The sequence below is a fragment of the Hemibagrus wyckioides genome, linkage group LG13 (assembly GCF_019097595.1).
Source record: "Hemibagrus wyckioides isolate EC202008001 linkage group LG13, SWU_Hwy_1.0, whole genome shotgun sequence".
In the NCBI taxonomy this organism is placed as follows: Eukaryota; Metazoa; Chordata; class Actinopteri; order Siluriformes; family Bagridae; genus Hemibagrus; species Hemibagrus wyckioides.
Genome location: NC_080722.1, coordinates 13,390,735 through 13,404,122, shown reverse-complemented (window position 1 = coordinate 13,404,122; position 13,388 = coordinate 13,390,735). Strand labels below are relative to the sequence as shown.

General features: G+C 40.2%; 3 protein-coding genes across 3 annotated transcripts; 1 reads left to right on the top strand and 2 right to left on the bottom strand.

The window, feature by feature from the left end:
• Positions 1-1,379: 1,379 nt before the first annotated feature.
• On the bottom strand, positions 1,380-4,888 carry galk1 (galactokinase 1). The gene is made up of 8 exons (XM_058405570.1): positions 4,520-4,888; positions 4,083-4,272; positions 3,649-3,768; positions 3,330-3,465; positions 3,023-3,204; positions 2,748-2,898; positions 2,395-2,557; positions 1,380-2,304 (listed from the first exon to the last, which is right to left on the bottom strand). The coding sequence occupies exons 1-8, from the start codon at positions 4,685-4,687 to the stop codon at positions 2,227-2,229; spliced, it is 1,188 nt and encodes a 395-aa protein (XP_058261553.1). The 5' UTR covers positions 4,688-4,888; the 3' UTR covers positions 1,380-2,226.
• Positions 4,889-6,330: 1,442 nt separating this feature from the next.
• On the bottom strand, positions 6,331-11,345 carry twnk (twinkle mtDNA helicase). The gene is made up of 5 exons (XM_058407319.1): positions 9,690-11,345; positions 9,358-9,598; positions 9,077-9,184; positions 8,779-8,920; positions 6,331-7,850 (listed from the first exon to the last, which is right to left on the bottom strand). Exons 1-5 carry the CDS (start codon positions 11,032-11,034, stop codon positions 7,524-7,526), a joined length of 2,163 nt encoding a protein of 720 aa, XP_058263302.1. The 5' UTR covers positions 11,035-11,345; the 3' UTR covers positions 6,331-7,523.
• A 394-nt stretch (positions 11,346-11,739) lies between these two features.
• On the top strand, positions 11,740-13,306 carry mrpl43 (mitochondrial ribosomal protein L43). The gene is made up of 3 exons (XM_058406944.1): positions 11,740-12,029; positions 12,530-12,636; positions 12,773-13,306. Exons 1-3 carry the CDS (start codon positions 11,899-11,901, stop codon positions 12,979-12,981), a joined length of 447 nt encoding a protein of 148 aa, XP_058262927.1. The 5' UTR covers positions 11,740-11,898; the 3' UTR covers positions 12,982-13,306.
• The last annotated feature ends 82 nt before the right edge of the window (positions 13,307-13,388 follow it).

The window sequence follows — 13,388 nt, the reverse complement described above, 5'->3', positions numbered from 1 at the left end:
ACGGCCAGTCTGCATACTAGCATACTAAACAGTATAGACTCACTGGAGCTGCTGTACCAGCGGTGGCGCACTACTTAGGTCGATAGTCTAGTATTGTGCTGTGATGGTCGTGGCTAATGCTTGTCCAGCAGGGGGAGGAAAAAAGGCAAACGTGTAAAAAGTAAAAAAAGGTTTTGGGTTTTGTTTGTTTTTGTTGTTTTTTTTTGCAGCCCAGGACTCTATAAAGTGTAAAAGATTAATTTTGTTGATTACTTTTAATTTTACTTAGTACTTCTCTTCAAGTACATTTCCACCATTTAATGGTGTTAATAGTGCCTGATAGAATGTTCAAAGTTTGGGATTATGATATCCAGTTTCTTGTGTCTAATTCTAAGTTTATCTAATTAGACAGTTTTAAATAAAATTGATTAAGAACTAGAAAACTGATCCTTTCTCATAGTGAATTTCTCTCTGTGGTTCTCATGTAACGTTTCAGAGATAATTCACCTGACTATTCAATCAACCAAGACATGCCTGGCCTATGAAAGGTTCTGTAGATAAATCTAAGATGTTAATATATTAATCTAATATCATGTTAATATAATACACATATAATATAATATATAACCTGTGTCCAACATTTTGAATTCTGGAAATTCTGAATTACTGAAAGGTGTATCGTGCACCATTTATAATTTAATGTTTGTCGTTTTGAATCTAGATTAAATTGCACAGGGGAGAAAATGAAATGATTGTAATTCCTGAACAGCAGCGGATAGAAAATGAACACATGGACAATATGAGGGTTACCCTGTAGTCATTCATCTTTGTCTTGATGTGGCATATCTGCTTCGGCTTTCATATAATAGATTGGTGAAAGAGGAACCAGTATGTGTGTACAAATACAAAATTCTTAGATTCTACAAAACTGTTATTATTATTAGAAAATTATTAGCTAGATATCAGCTAGATTATAAAACTGCCTAGATATCAGTCTTCAGCCTAGAAATCAGAAATCAGTTCACAAGTTGCTTTGTGTTTTCTGCCTCCACCTTGTGGTCAAAGACTATATGGTATACAATGCATAGAAAATGGTACTTCAGGTAGATAGATAGACATATAGATAGACAGATAGACAGACAGATAGATAGATAGATAGATAGATAGATAGATAGATAGATAGATAGATAGATAGATAGATAGATAGATAGTTTATTATTAATCCCAAAGGGAAATTCAGGGACACAATTAGACTTTTAATTAATCAAATGCATTATATATTTATTATTATTGTGATTAATAACATGATATATTTTTCCTAATGATCACAGCACAATAACATACTTATGCATAATCAAAATTGTGATGCTTTATCCACAAAATAATGTGTGAAAGGTGATTAATGTCCCCATAATGCATCATTTCTCTTTTTAATGACACACCACCTTCTGAATGAATATGTAAGTATTAACAAGGGACTGACCATTCTGTTATAGGAAAATAATACATGCATAACTGCCACACAACTACAGGGTCCCAGATTGTCCTGATTGTAAATTTCCTGTAGGTTTCCAACCCTCTAAAATCATCCCAATAATGGATCAGATTGGATAAATTACACATAGATACAAATGTGTACAGAGCATTTTGCAGTCTGCATTGCTTTAACTGAATTGTGAAATAAACTACATGCTGAAAGAACTGAGGACACCTGACAATCACACTCATACGTGATAAATTATTGAAGTATGTGTCTTCCAACTGAACTATGTGCTTGCAACAGTTTGGTGAAGGCACAAAGACAGACAATGGTCAGGTGTCCACAAACATTTGCCTATATATATTGTACAACATTTTGCACTGTCATTTTGTGTTGTCTGTCCACTCGTGTGACAGAATCACACAGTATTGAATTTTAGATTTCTGGCATTTGGCATTTAACTTACATCACACAATATTGAATTTTGGTATCAGGGAATATTTGCAAGCACATGTAATATAAATGAGCACCCTGTCTGGTCAATATGCAACTCTAATTATGATCTTTGAATAGGTCATTGAGTACACATTCAATACAAGATTAAAACAAGTGTCCTTTATTTAAAAACATTTTAAAATGCACTCTATGTTCTCATTTTTATTGTAAAAAATTTCCATTAATCAGAATTTAACTAGATTACTGGTCAGTGATTAAAATCAAATTACTGTAAGTTAATGATGAGTTCATTTGACTTTTGATTATTGATTCTAATTAAATACACTGAGGACCCGAGCTCCATCTGATGGGGTAGTTATGTAAAAGGTTGGAGATCCGCTATATCTCTCCTGTCAAGGAAAGGAAAAAATCGGATATCAGTTAAAAACAAGACAAGTATCAGGTTGAAAATGCAATTCTAATTCTAAATCGCCATATACCTTTATGTGCTTCATAGTTCTCTCAGTGGCATCAGACTGAAGCAGAGAAACTGTACATCCACCAAACCCTCCTCCTGTCATGCGACTCCCAAAGACTCCATCAACCTCCATTGCTGCAGTTACCAGCACATCCAGCTCTGGACAGCTAACCTCATAAAGATCTCTAGCAGGAAACATGATTGTTTGAATTCATACAGTGCTGTCCATCAGCAAACTTGACAGCTTAGCCATTACTACAAATATGTTTTCTTCAGCATTTACAAACTGTAAATTAAATATATTTATAAATTTATAAATATAATTATATATTTAATTAAATATATTTATATATTTAATTTATTGCTATACGTTACCTGAGGGAATTGTGGCTCTCCACCATTAGTTTTCCAAACTCTTGATAAGCTCCTCTTTTAAGAGCCTCAGCTGCCTTTGCAGTACGTTCAGTCTCTTCGATCACATGGCGTACTCGTCTATACGTTACACTGTCCAATCGGTCTTTGGCATCTACAAATAGGCAAATGGGTGAATAAAGTCTGAAATTCTGAAATTGCATTCCTACACAGTTGGCTGAAACCAGGCTTTTGGAGAAAATGTATGCTTCAATATCAACTTTTTCAATCATTCTTACCTTCCAGATCTTGCAGTGTGGCATCTCTTAGACTGCTCTTGCCCATAATGGCTGCTGCCTCCTCACACTGTTTTCGTCTGCTGGGATACTCACTTCCTGTGAGTGCATGCTTCACATTGGAATTTGTGATAAGGATGACCAGACCAGGATCAGCCAGGGGAACAGCAGTGGCCTCCAATGATCTGTGATGGATCACAAACAGTGCATTTACTTAAAAAAAGCATTGGGATCCAAATGCTACCACATATACTGAATATTGCCTTTTTTGGTGTTCTGACCGACAGAGAATAGCATCTGGACAATCTACCTGCAGTCAATAAGCAACGCATGGCCTTCTTTGCCTAGCACTGAAATAAACTGGTCCATAATACCACAGGGTACTCCAGCATGAGTATGCTCTGCCTTCTGGCAAGCTAGTGCCTTCGCTATCTTATCCCCATCATCTGTTGAAGAAAACACAGTTGTTTTTCATTAATCGATCTTCAGGGAGATAAGCTGTCATCTGCATTGCACTCATAAGCCCACAAACTTGTCATTAAATCTACATGTGATGATGCATATTAGTGTGCTGTCATCCAGAAAATCACAATTCTTTTTTAAAACAATTACATGTTATTTCTCCTTACCTGGACAAAGCTGCTGGAGGAATGTGTACACTGCAACTTCAAGTGAAGCTGAGCTGGACAATCCACCCCCGAGTGGCACACTGCTGGCTATCACAGCTTTAAATGCAGGCAGGGGCTGGGCTGTGCACAAACCCAATCAAATGGTCAGCTTCTTTCAGTTTTACAGTCCATGTCTTCTGAAAGAGGGCTTGACTTTTTGTCAGGCAATGCAGGTTTGCATGTTTCTATTAAGTCTGTTAGTCACAAGCGTTTAATATGAAATTATGTAGAAGCTGTAATGCAAATGTTGAAGATGACATGATAGAGAAAAAAAAACTGCATCTACGACTAATCCCCAGTGAAACGCTTCTTTGTTGCAGGATTACTTTTGAATGGTTTGATGTCAAATAAACTACACCTTCATATTAAAAGTTGTGAATAAACTGTAAGGATACCTCTGTAATGTTGCACCACGCCTTTAACGTAATTGGCCCAGAAGGGCTGTCCTCCTGTCAGAGGCGCACTGTCTGTTGGTAGATTAAAGTGCACTCTTCTTGGCTCATCTGCAGATTCTGCAATGGTCACAACAGAACAGCTCTGGCCAGAGGTGCTGCTGCCCACCATTACTGTTACTAGGTGCAAAGCCTGTGTTTTTGAAAAACAGTTTAATAATAATAATAAGTATTTTAAACGGCATTGTGATATACTAGTGTCTGAATAACCTGTACTGGTACTGGTTACATGCTTACTGTCCAAAAGCATGGTTTACTTATCTTACTTAAAAACTGCTGTGCATGTGCTTTTAATGGGATTGTGTAATATTTTACTGCCAGAGCACAGCTAACTAATCTAGCCTTGTACTAAAATAACATTGCTGACAGTTTGACATCACCGTTGGTAGAACAAATCCTTCATTATAATCGGTGTGCTCTCCGATTAAGTTGACCCGACCCGGAGCGCAGACCGCAACACACGGATCTTCACCGAAGTTGTCGCGATAAACACGACGCGCCTCCGCCACTAAAGCCTCCACATCCTCCACTGGACTCCTTCCGGTCATGATGTGGTCCAAACTCAAGTCCAAAACGAACTTGTTAACAATCTACAGAATGCCCAGGGTTACAATTAGCATGTGTTTAACCACATAAATCTACATCTACATCCAGTCACGTCAAATGTCTTCCAGTCACTTTTGAATGAGGATACGATCACGCGCACAGAATAGTGCAGACCAGAAGTCATTACTTCCTCTATTTCAGTGATTGGTGTAGAAAGATCATGTGATGTACCATAAACAAACATAATGCCGAATTTGCTTTAACTCTATCAGAACGAAATTCATTCTGTTTTTGAAGAAACTAAAAAGCATTCAAGCTTTCATGAGTAGATAATGATGGCTTCAAGGATCTTCTGTACCTTTTCCTTAATTTTGATTAATACACTATATTGCCAAAAGTTTTGGGACACTCCTCCAAATCATTGAATTCAGATATTGTTATTCAGGGGTTGGGCTCGGCCCCTTATTTCCAGTGAAAGAAACTCTTATTGCTTCAGCATACCAAGACATTTTGGACAATTTCATGCTCCCAACTTTGTGGGAACAGTTTGGGGATGACCCCTTCCTGTTCCAACATGACTGCACACCAGTGCACAAAGCAACGTCCATAAAGACATGGATGAGTGAGTTTGGTGTCCTCACAGAGTCCTGACCTCAACCTGATAGAACACCTTTGGGATGAATTAGAGCGGAGACTGTGAGTCAGGCCTTCTCTTCCAGCATTAGTGCCTGACCTCACAAATGTGCTTCTAGTGGAATGGTCAAAAATTCCCATAAACACACTCCTGAACACCCCTCCAGATCATTGAGTTCAGGGGTTGGGCTTGGTCGCTTAGTTCCAGTGAAGTGAATTCTTAATGCTTTAGCATACCAAGACATTTTGGATAATTTCATGCTCCCAACTTTGTGGGAACTTTAGAGTCCTGACCTCAACCCGACAGAACATCTCTGGGATTAATTAGAGCGGGGATTGCGACCTTCTTGTCCAGTATCAGTGCCTGACCTCACAAATGTGCTTCTAGTGGAATGGTCAAAAATTCCCATAAACATAAAATCCTAAACCTTGTGGAAAGCCTTCCCAGAAGAGTTGAAGCTGTTATAGTTCCAAATGGTGGGCCAACTCGATATTACAATCGTGTTCATGTAAAGGAAGACATCCCAGTTTTGGCATGGCTCGCAGTCTCCACTCTAATTCACCCCAAAGGTGTTCTATCGGGTTGAGGTCAGGACTTGAGGCCAGTCAATATCCTCCACACCAAACTCGCTCATCCACGTCTATATGGACCTTGCTTTGTACACTGGTGTACAGTCATATTGGAACAGGAAGGGGTCATCCCCAAACTGTTCCTACATAGTTGGGAGCATGAAATTGTCCAAAATGTCTTGGTATGCTGAAGCATTAAGAGTTCCTTTCACTGGAACTAAGGGGTCGAGCCCAACCCCTGAAAAACAACACCTGAATTCAGTGATTTCATGAAAAACAACCACCTAGTTTCAGTCTATTCACACACACTCCAAACAAATTACTCTTTATGTGGTTTTAAAATAATTAAGCTGGTTCTAAATGTAAACTGGCTCAAATGAAAAACACACACATAACAAAAATACTTTTATTAGTATACAATCTATACAACAGATCATACTTAATATTTTAATACATTTTTTCATATAAAACCATCATGTTTCAATATTACTTGCGTATGCACCGATCAGGCACTGATTTTCACTGATGATCTCATCATGGCTCCTGTTAGTGGGTGGGATATATTAGGCAGCAAGTGAACATTTTGTCCTCCAAGTTGATATGTTAGAAGCAGGAAAAATGGGCTTTCCTGTGTAAGGATTTGAACGAGTTTGACAAGGGCCAAATTGTGATGGCTAGACGACTGGAATAGAGCATCTCCAAAACTGCAGCTCTTGTGGGGTGTTCCCAGTCTGTAGTGGTCAGTATCTATCAAAAGTGGTCCAAGGAAGGAAGAGTGGTGAACCGGCGACAGGGTCATGGGCGGCCAAGGCATATGTGATGCACATGGGGAGCGAAGGCTGGCCCGTGTGATCCGATCTAACGGACGAGCTACTGTTGCTCAACTTGCTGAAGAAGTTAATGCTGGTTCTGATAGAAAGGTGTCAGAATACACAGTACATGATGGGTCAGGTCTGTTTCGGCAGCAAAAGGGAGGACCAACACAATATTAGGCAGGTGATCATAATCTTATGCCTGGTCGGTGTATAATTAGATGCATTTAAACAAGAAAGCTGAACACTGTAGTGAACAATTTTGCACTGATACTGAATTTAAGTAGTGTGGCTGATACAAGTCTGAAACATTATGTTGCCATCGGATCAAATTTTAAACTGGCTTCACTGACGCATTTAATATTGCCATTTTGTGGACACAGCTTATATTAACGCACGTCACCATCACATATGTGCTTTCCAGAGACTCTTGTAGGATGTCAGAATAAAGTCAGGCATCAGTCAAGACTCATTTCTACGATACAGAGACCATAAGAGACTTGAATGTTTATCCCAAGCATTGAAGATTATTTATGCTGAGCACAGTGCAAACAAATCAGAGCCTTGTTCCTGATGAACATCCATCTGTTAATGGCAAAATAGTATTTGATTCAATACATCCAATATTCCTTTCCAAACTTCCATCTTGAGTCAGTGCAATTCACTGTTTGCTAATTCAATAGCAAAAAATGTGAACATTTACCAGATGTCCTGTAGAAAAAAAAACTACTGACATTTTTGTCCGACAGCTGAGCTCAAAAATACTGATTTGCACTGCAACATTCACTTACTCTGAAAAACCATTTCCTTTACTATAGCTTCCTCATTCTCCATTCATTTCATTCTTTCCGGTTGCTGGCTCCTTCAGTGTTTTGCGGGTTTTAGGTTCTTTTGTAGACTTTGAGACTTTCTCACTTTTCTCCTTGACTTCAGTCTCTGAGTTCTCAGCCTTGTCCCCTTTGACCTTGCGCAGTTTTTGCTTGCTCCTGACTGGGGCTGAGAAAGTAAGTGAAGACTTGTTGAACTCCAGAGGGAAAATCCCCACATCTCCATCGAAGCGGTTCTTGGCCACCTGCAAGGATCTGCGTCCAGGACAAGTAACAAGCTTTTTCTCCTGAAGGATAAGCACATTGTCAGCCTCCTGACTAGCCTGTGGGTAGAAAAAGAACAGAATTATGTATTGAGAAGCATCACAGAATTTTTGTTTACATTTTAATTCATTTTGGTGCATGTTTACTAACCACAATCTATCTGTTGCTATGTACAATTTGTCACTACTGTGCTGACAATCATTCATCCCCTAAACAATGTCTGTTCAGCAAAGGTCCTAATAAGGTCCCTTTCTACTGACGAGGTTAAAGGGGACTGACGAATTGTGCATAGCGACAGATGGGCTACCATCATTAATTATATATCCACAATGCACCTACACCAATCATCCATAACATTATGACCACCTGCCTAATATTGTGTTGGCCCCCCCTTTTGCTGCCAAAACAGCCCTGACCCATCATGCACTGTGTATTCTGACACCTTTCTATCAGAACCAGCATTACTTTAGCAATTTAAGAAACAGTAGCTTGTCTGTTGGATTGGAACACATGGGCCAGCCTTCGCTCCCCACGTGCATCAATGAGCCTTGGCCGCCCACTTGGACCACTTTTGATAGATACTGACCACTGCAGACCGGGAACACCCCCACAAGAGCTGCAGTTTTGGAGATGCTCTGATCCAGTCATCTAACCATCACAATTTAGCCCTTGTCAATCTCGCTCAAATCCTTATGCTTGCCCATTTTTCCTGCTTCTAACACATCAACTTGGAGGACAAAATGTTCACTTGCTGCCTAATATATCCCACCCACTAACAGGTGCCATGATGAGGAGATAATCAGTGTTATTCAAGTCACCTGTCAGCACTCATAATGTTATGCCTGATCGGTGTATATGGTAGTTAAACCTGATGTAATGGTTGTGGATGTAATCCGTCCCAACAATGAAATAACACATTAGCACCCAGAAATATGGTATAGCTTTAATACATTGTAGTAAAAGGGACATTCATACTGACGTACTAACCTTAGCTGTGCCAAAAATGGATGCTGTTTGAAGTTCTTTGTCATCTTCCTCTTTTCTTGGATGGATGATCAGGGTCACATGGCAGCTGCTGTTTGTTGCAAATTTTCTGAAAGCTCCAATAATGTTGTCTTGTATTGCAAACCTGGTTAACGGAACAAATTTCACCACCATCACAAACTAGATAAAGCACAGGCCATGGCTTTAAGAATGACTGCTAAAAACTTAAAGAAAAATATAAATAATGGTACAAGTTATCAAACAGAATATATGCTTAAATGGATACACTCATTTGTCTCACTTGTCCACAGACAGGTTCTCCTGCCCCATCATAAACTGCAGATTGTCGATGATCACGTGACTGATGTCGTAGAGGTAAACAGCATGATGCATGGTGTCAAGCACTGTCCTGTAGACAAAATATGAGATTAGATTAGAAGTGTCAGAATTCAGGTCAAACTCATGTCTAAACTAGTGCAGCTCTATTTTAGACATCACATGCAATGCTCTAGTGACTATGCCAGTTGTTTAATGTTCTAGAAAATGTTTTGATCCTTCAAATTATTTAAAATATTGACTTACTTAACATTCTGTTGTCCATGGAAGGTCATAAAGTAAAGTGGAAGCTCCTCAAACTTGTCAGCCCAGTAGTCATACTGCTCCAAGCTTTCCTCCAGTCTCTGCATAGCGAACTGTGTCAGGATGATTTTGGCCAAACGTACGTTCTTGATCTCAAAGCTGCCCCACAGTGTGTTCACTCCCTGCATACACAGGTCAAGTGCATACTCACTGATGAAGGTGGTCTTCCCACTGCCAGTGGGACCTGCAAATTTAAAAAAGAATTTAGATTAGTAGTTAATTACACAGCATATTGTTGCATAGTAAATACAGTTGGAATTAATTTGATGCCGTACCTGTGAATACTGTCAGCTCCCCCTTCCGATGGCCTTTAAGGATTCGATTGAGCTCAGGAAACCGGCCCCACTTTATTCCTGCCACCTGCTCCACATTGGACAACTCTCCAAACACATCATCCCTGAGCTGCTTAAAGGACACTATAGACTTGTGGGCAGCAGGGATGGATGCCTTAACAATACGTGCAAGGTTCTTGCCTTGCATCAGTGCCTCATTAGGACACGGGTGAAATTCTCCCGGTCGCACAAGAGAACAGCGCTTCAATCCTAGTTTCTTTGAAAACATTTTTGAAGCCTCCCAAGCATGCATATCCCCTCCTAGCCACAGTGTAACCTTCCTGAACTGCTCTAGGTAAGGAAGAAGTACTGGGGGCAGACAACTAACTCCCCGTGGCAAGGCTAAAGCAGTCAGGCCAGTGGCCTGACTCACCGCCATACTGTCAATCTCACTTCCTGTGAGTACCATCTCCGTTTCCTTCCGTCCTACTAAGGGAAGGCCAAAGAGGTTGTAGTAATTGGATAATTTCGGAATACTAGCTTCTGTATAAACTACCCGGCCATCACCTTTAGTGGCAGCAGAGAGCAGTTTTATGCCACGGATGTGTAAGTCATACCCACTAAACCAAGGAAACACAAGGCTTTTAGTTGGTTTAAAGAATCTCACCCCAAACTTCTTTAAAGTTGCGTTGTTAATCTTACTGATCTGGAACATAGTTTTGATGAGCTGCAATTCCTCTTCGTGGAGATCTGTGAACGTCACAGAGCTGCTCCAAATCCTCTGCACCTCCTTCAGTTCCATCTCCCTCTGCCCCTGTTCCTCCACACTCTCTGAGTAGCTCAACAAAACCTCCGGGCTGATTGAAGTTTGTCCCTCTTTCTGCATCACCTCCAGACAGTCCTGCAGATCTTCCCAGCTTCCTTCTACTAGAGTCTCTTTACAGAGAAATTGCCCGGTCATTTTGTCAATAAACATTGTGTAGCTGTCTTTCCCAGCTCCTTCCTGCATCTGTGATTTTGTCTCTACAAAAATACTGCTAGCGTGTAAGCAGCTATAACCATCATGAAATGAAATGCCCTTGGACCTCAGATACTGCTTGATGTCTGTGACTGTAACTGGATTGGCAGGAACGTCTATTGAAGACTTTGCATCTCTTTTTAATGTTCTGCAGGGATTGAAGCACGCGGTGGACTTTGACCCTCCATGCAGATGAGACCAAGAAAGTCTCGTGCCAGGATACTGCAATAGAGAGCTGGTGATGTGTCTCAGGACCAGACGATGGTGAAGTCCAAGAGGTAGCCCTTGTAAGAGGCAGGCTGTCCTCCTCAGTAAATGCCTCGCCCACATTTACTGCTACTTCACGGTAGCGGATTTGCAACAGAAATAATGAAGGGATTTCCCTCTGACATGATAAACAACATGCGCGTGCTAACAGACAGCTAACGGTACCTGTGCATCTTGCTGTTCCGCAGCCAGGAAATTCCTCCACGATTACCAAAAGGTACAGGTTATAAAAAATGTCAGAAACACATATTCCAGGTTAAACAGCATAAAATCGCTTCACGCAAACGTCAGACTTATAAACACTGGAGTGACAACTTCAAAATACTGCACAGCATGGCGCGCGCCAAACACTATTCAGACACGCGTCCAAGAACTTTCTACGTTTCACACCCATAATCGCACAAACCCCGCCTCCATTGTTATGATTGGCTAGTGCGAAATGTTACCTACAGCTCATTGGCTACTATAACTCTGAAACATGAAGTACTAGCCAATCTTAGCACAGAAGGCGTGATTTTATCAGAATACGAGTGGACAAAAACCTCACGACCTTGATGTTCACCTTCCAAAATAAGTCCGTGTGAAAGGCAGATCCAGGCGTGATGATTCCCCTTTTAAAATGCTTAATTATTCTTGTTTTATTTGGTATAAATATTTCTTTATGCCAATAAATATGTCATGTATAATGTTATTTTGTATACATATTTGAGTAATTAAAACACATTTTAGAAATATGAAAGTGGCTCTCGTAATTTCTACCCGGTTGACAATAACCGTCGAACCGGCGCTCCGGTAGTTAGGACGCGTGTGTGTGTGGATGGTGTCCTTAACACTGTATCGCTCAGATTTATGCCAGGTCCTTGCAAATGAAGGCTTTTCATCTGTTTATTTGAATGCTTAATATTTTAGTAAACTTCGGAAGAGGCCATGACTGCTCGAGGCACTCCTAGTCGTTTTTTACAAAGCGTTCTGCAGAACGGAGTTGGTCGATACGTGTGTCAGCTGAAACGTGTGTCTCTTATATTCTCTAAAAATGGACAGAGTTCCTTGGGGGTCAGGTAGGTGATTAAAGACATACAGAGTGATGGTACCAGTGTATTATGATTGTCCTACCCTGTATCTATTCTCACTGACTGCTGTGTTAGGTAAGCCTACAGTACCATCAGTTATACCATCAGTGACTGTTACAACCAGCCAAAGATATCATCTACCTAACAGTGGTGATGTGGTCAGATATCGACAAAGGGTCCTCAAGTCTTGCAGAAATGACCAATATTCATTACCATGCAGATACCATGCCAGTGTCACTGCTGAACTGAGCGTGATCCTCCACCAAAATGTTTGGTCACTGGTGCTTCAATGAGGTCTCTTGCCTCTGATGGAGGAGGTAGCGAGGAGCTGAAAAATGTGTATAGCATAGACTACAGTCACAAATTATATACCTATAAAGGTGTGGATTTACCTCAGTGAGTGTAAATACTAGGTGGGTTTGCCTAATACACTGTAAATACAGAAAGAAGCCTTTGTATGCATAAAATGTTCATGTTTTTTCTGACAGGGAGTTTATTGAGGATGGTGTGGTTGACTTTGCCGAAAAGAACCCAGGAATTGTCGTCTACGTCTCTCCCGAGTCATGCAGAATCCCCAAAATTGTTGCTGAATATCGTAAGTAGGCCTTAACTTTTTGACGAACCCTTAAATGAAATTTAAATATATTATTGGCAGCAATGTGCTATAATTTTGGAAAATTAATCTGTAATGTGCAGAAGGCTAAATCACCTCTTCTGTTTTGTTTTTACAGTCAATGGTAATGTGAAGAAAGAGCTTGTCACCAATAAAACATCACAACAGATTGCAGAGCTGATTACTAAAATGGCTAATCAGTCTGGCCTGGACATCATCCGCATCCGAAAGCCTTTCCACACAGACAGCCCGAGTATACAAGGCCAGTGGCATCCTTTTACCAACCGGCCGCCCAGCACAAAACCTGTTGGCCCACAGGCTAAATGAAGACAATGATTTCTACTTGCGCTACACTGACTGTTTTGCCATCTTACAAATTACTAAGTGAATGTAACACCTTGAATAATGCTGGTATATAGTGGATGAAATTAGGGGGGGGAACTATTTGAATATTGGCTGAATGTTGAGCGCTGAATAAAGGCAGATTAACTCCACTCTCTGGTTTTGACAGTCTCAAAAGGCCCTGGGATGAAGGCTCTGGGATCATTCTTATATGATGTTGTGGAGCTATAAATAAATAGTGAAACAAATGCTAAATAATAAAAAACACACATTGATTAGAAAATTAATTTATTGATATATTGGAAAAGAAACATTGGATATTAGAGCACGCTATTAATATTGTACATTGCATGCTTAATATTGGAAAATTTAAGGATCTTTACAGTGACTGG

Bases quoted from the DNA above. Each gene is read 5' to 3' on its own strand.
- galk1 (XM_058405570.1), bottom strand. From the start codon at position 4,687: ATGACCGGAAGGAGTCCAGTGGAGGATGTGGAGGCTTTAGTGGCGGAG. The intron at 4,273-4,519 runs GTGATGTCAAAC...TCAAAAACACAG, and splicing joins AAGGATTTGTTCTACCAACG to GCTTTGCACCTAGTAACAGT. The intron at 3,466-3,648 runs GTAAGGAGAAAT...TTTCTTCAACAG, and splicing joins CCTCCAGCAGCTTTGTCCAG to ATGATGGGGATAAGATAGCG.
- twnk (XM_058407319.1), bottom strand. From the start codon at position 11,034: ATGTGGGCGAGGCATTTACTGAGGAGGACAGCCTGCCTCTTACAAGGG. The intron at 9,185-9,357 runs GTAAGTCAATAT...TTTTGTCTACAG, and splicing joins CATGGACAACAGAATGTTAA to GACAGTGCTTGACACCATGC. The intron at 8,921-9,076 runs GTGAGACAAATG...TCCGTTAACCAG, and splicing joins GAGAACCTGTCTGTGGACAA to GTTTGCAATACAAGACAACA.
- mrpl43 (XM_058406944.1), top strand. From the start codon at position 11,899: ATGACTGCTCGAGGCACTCCTAGTCGTTTTTTACAAAGCGTTCTGCAG. The intron at 12,030-12,529 runs GTAGGTGATTAA...TTTTTCTGACAG, and splicing joins CAGAGTTCCTTGGGGGTCAG to GGAGTTTATTGAGGATGGTG. The intron at 12,637-12,772 runs GTAAGTAGGCCT...TTGTTTTTACAG, and splicing joins CAAAATTGTTGCTGAATATC to TCAATGGTAATGTGAAGAAA.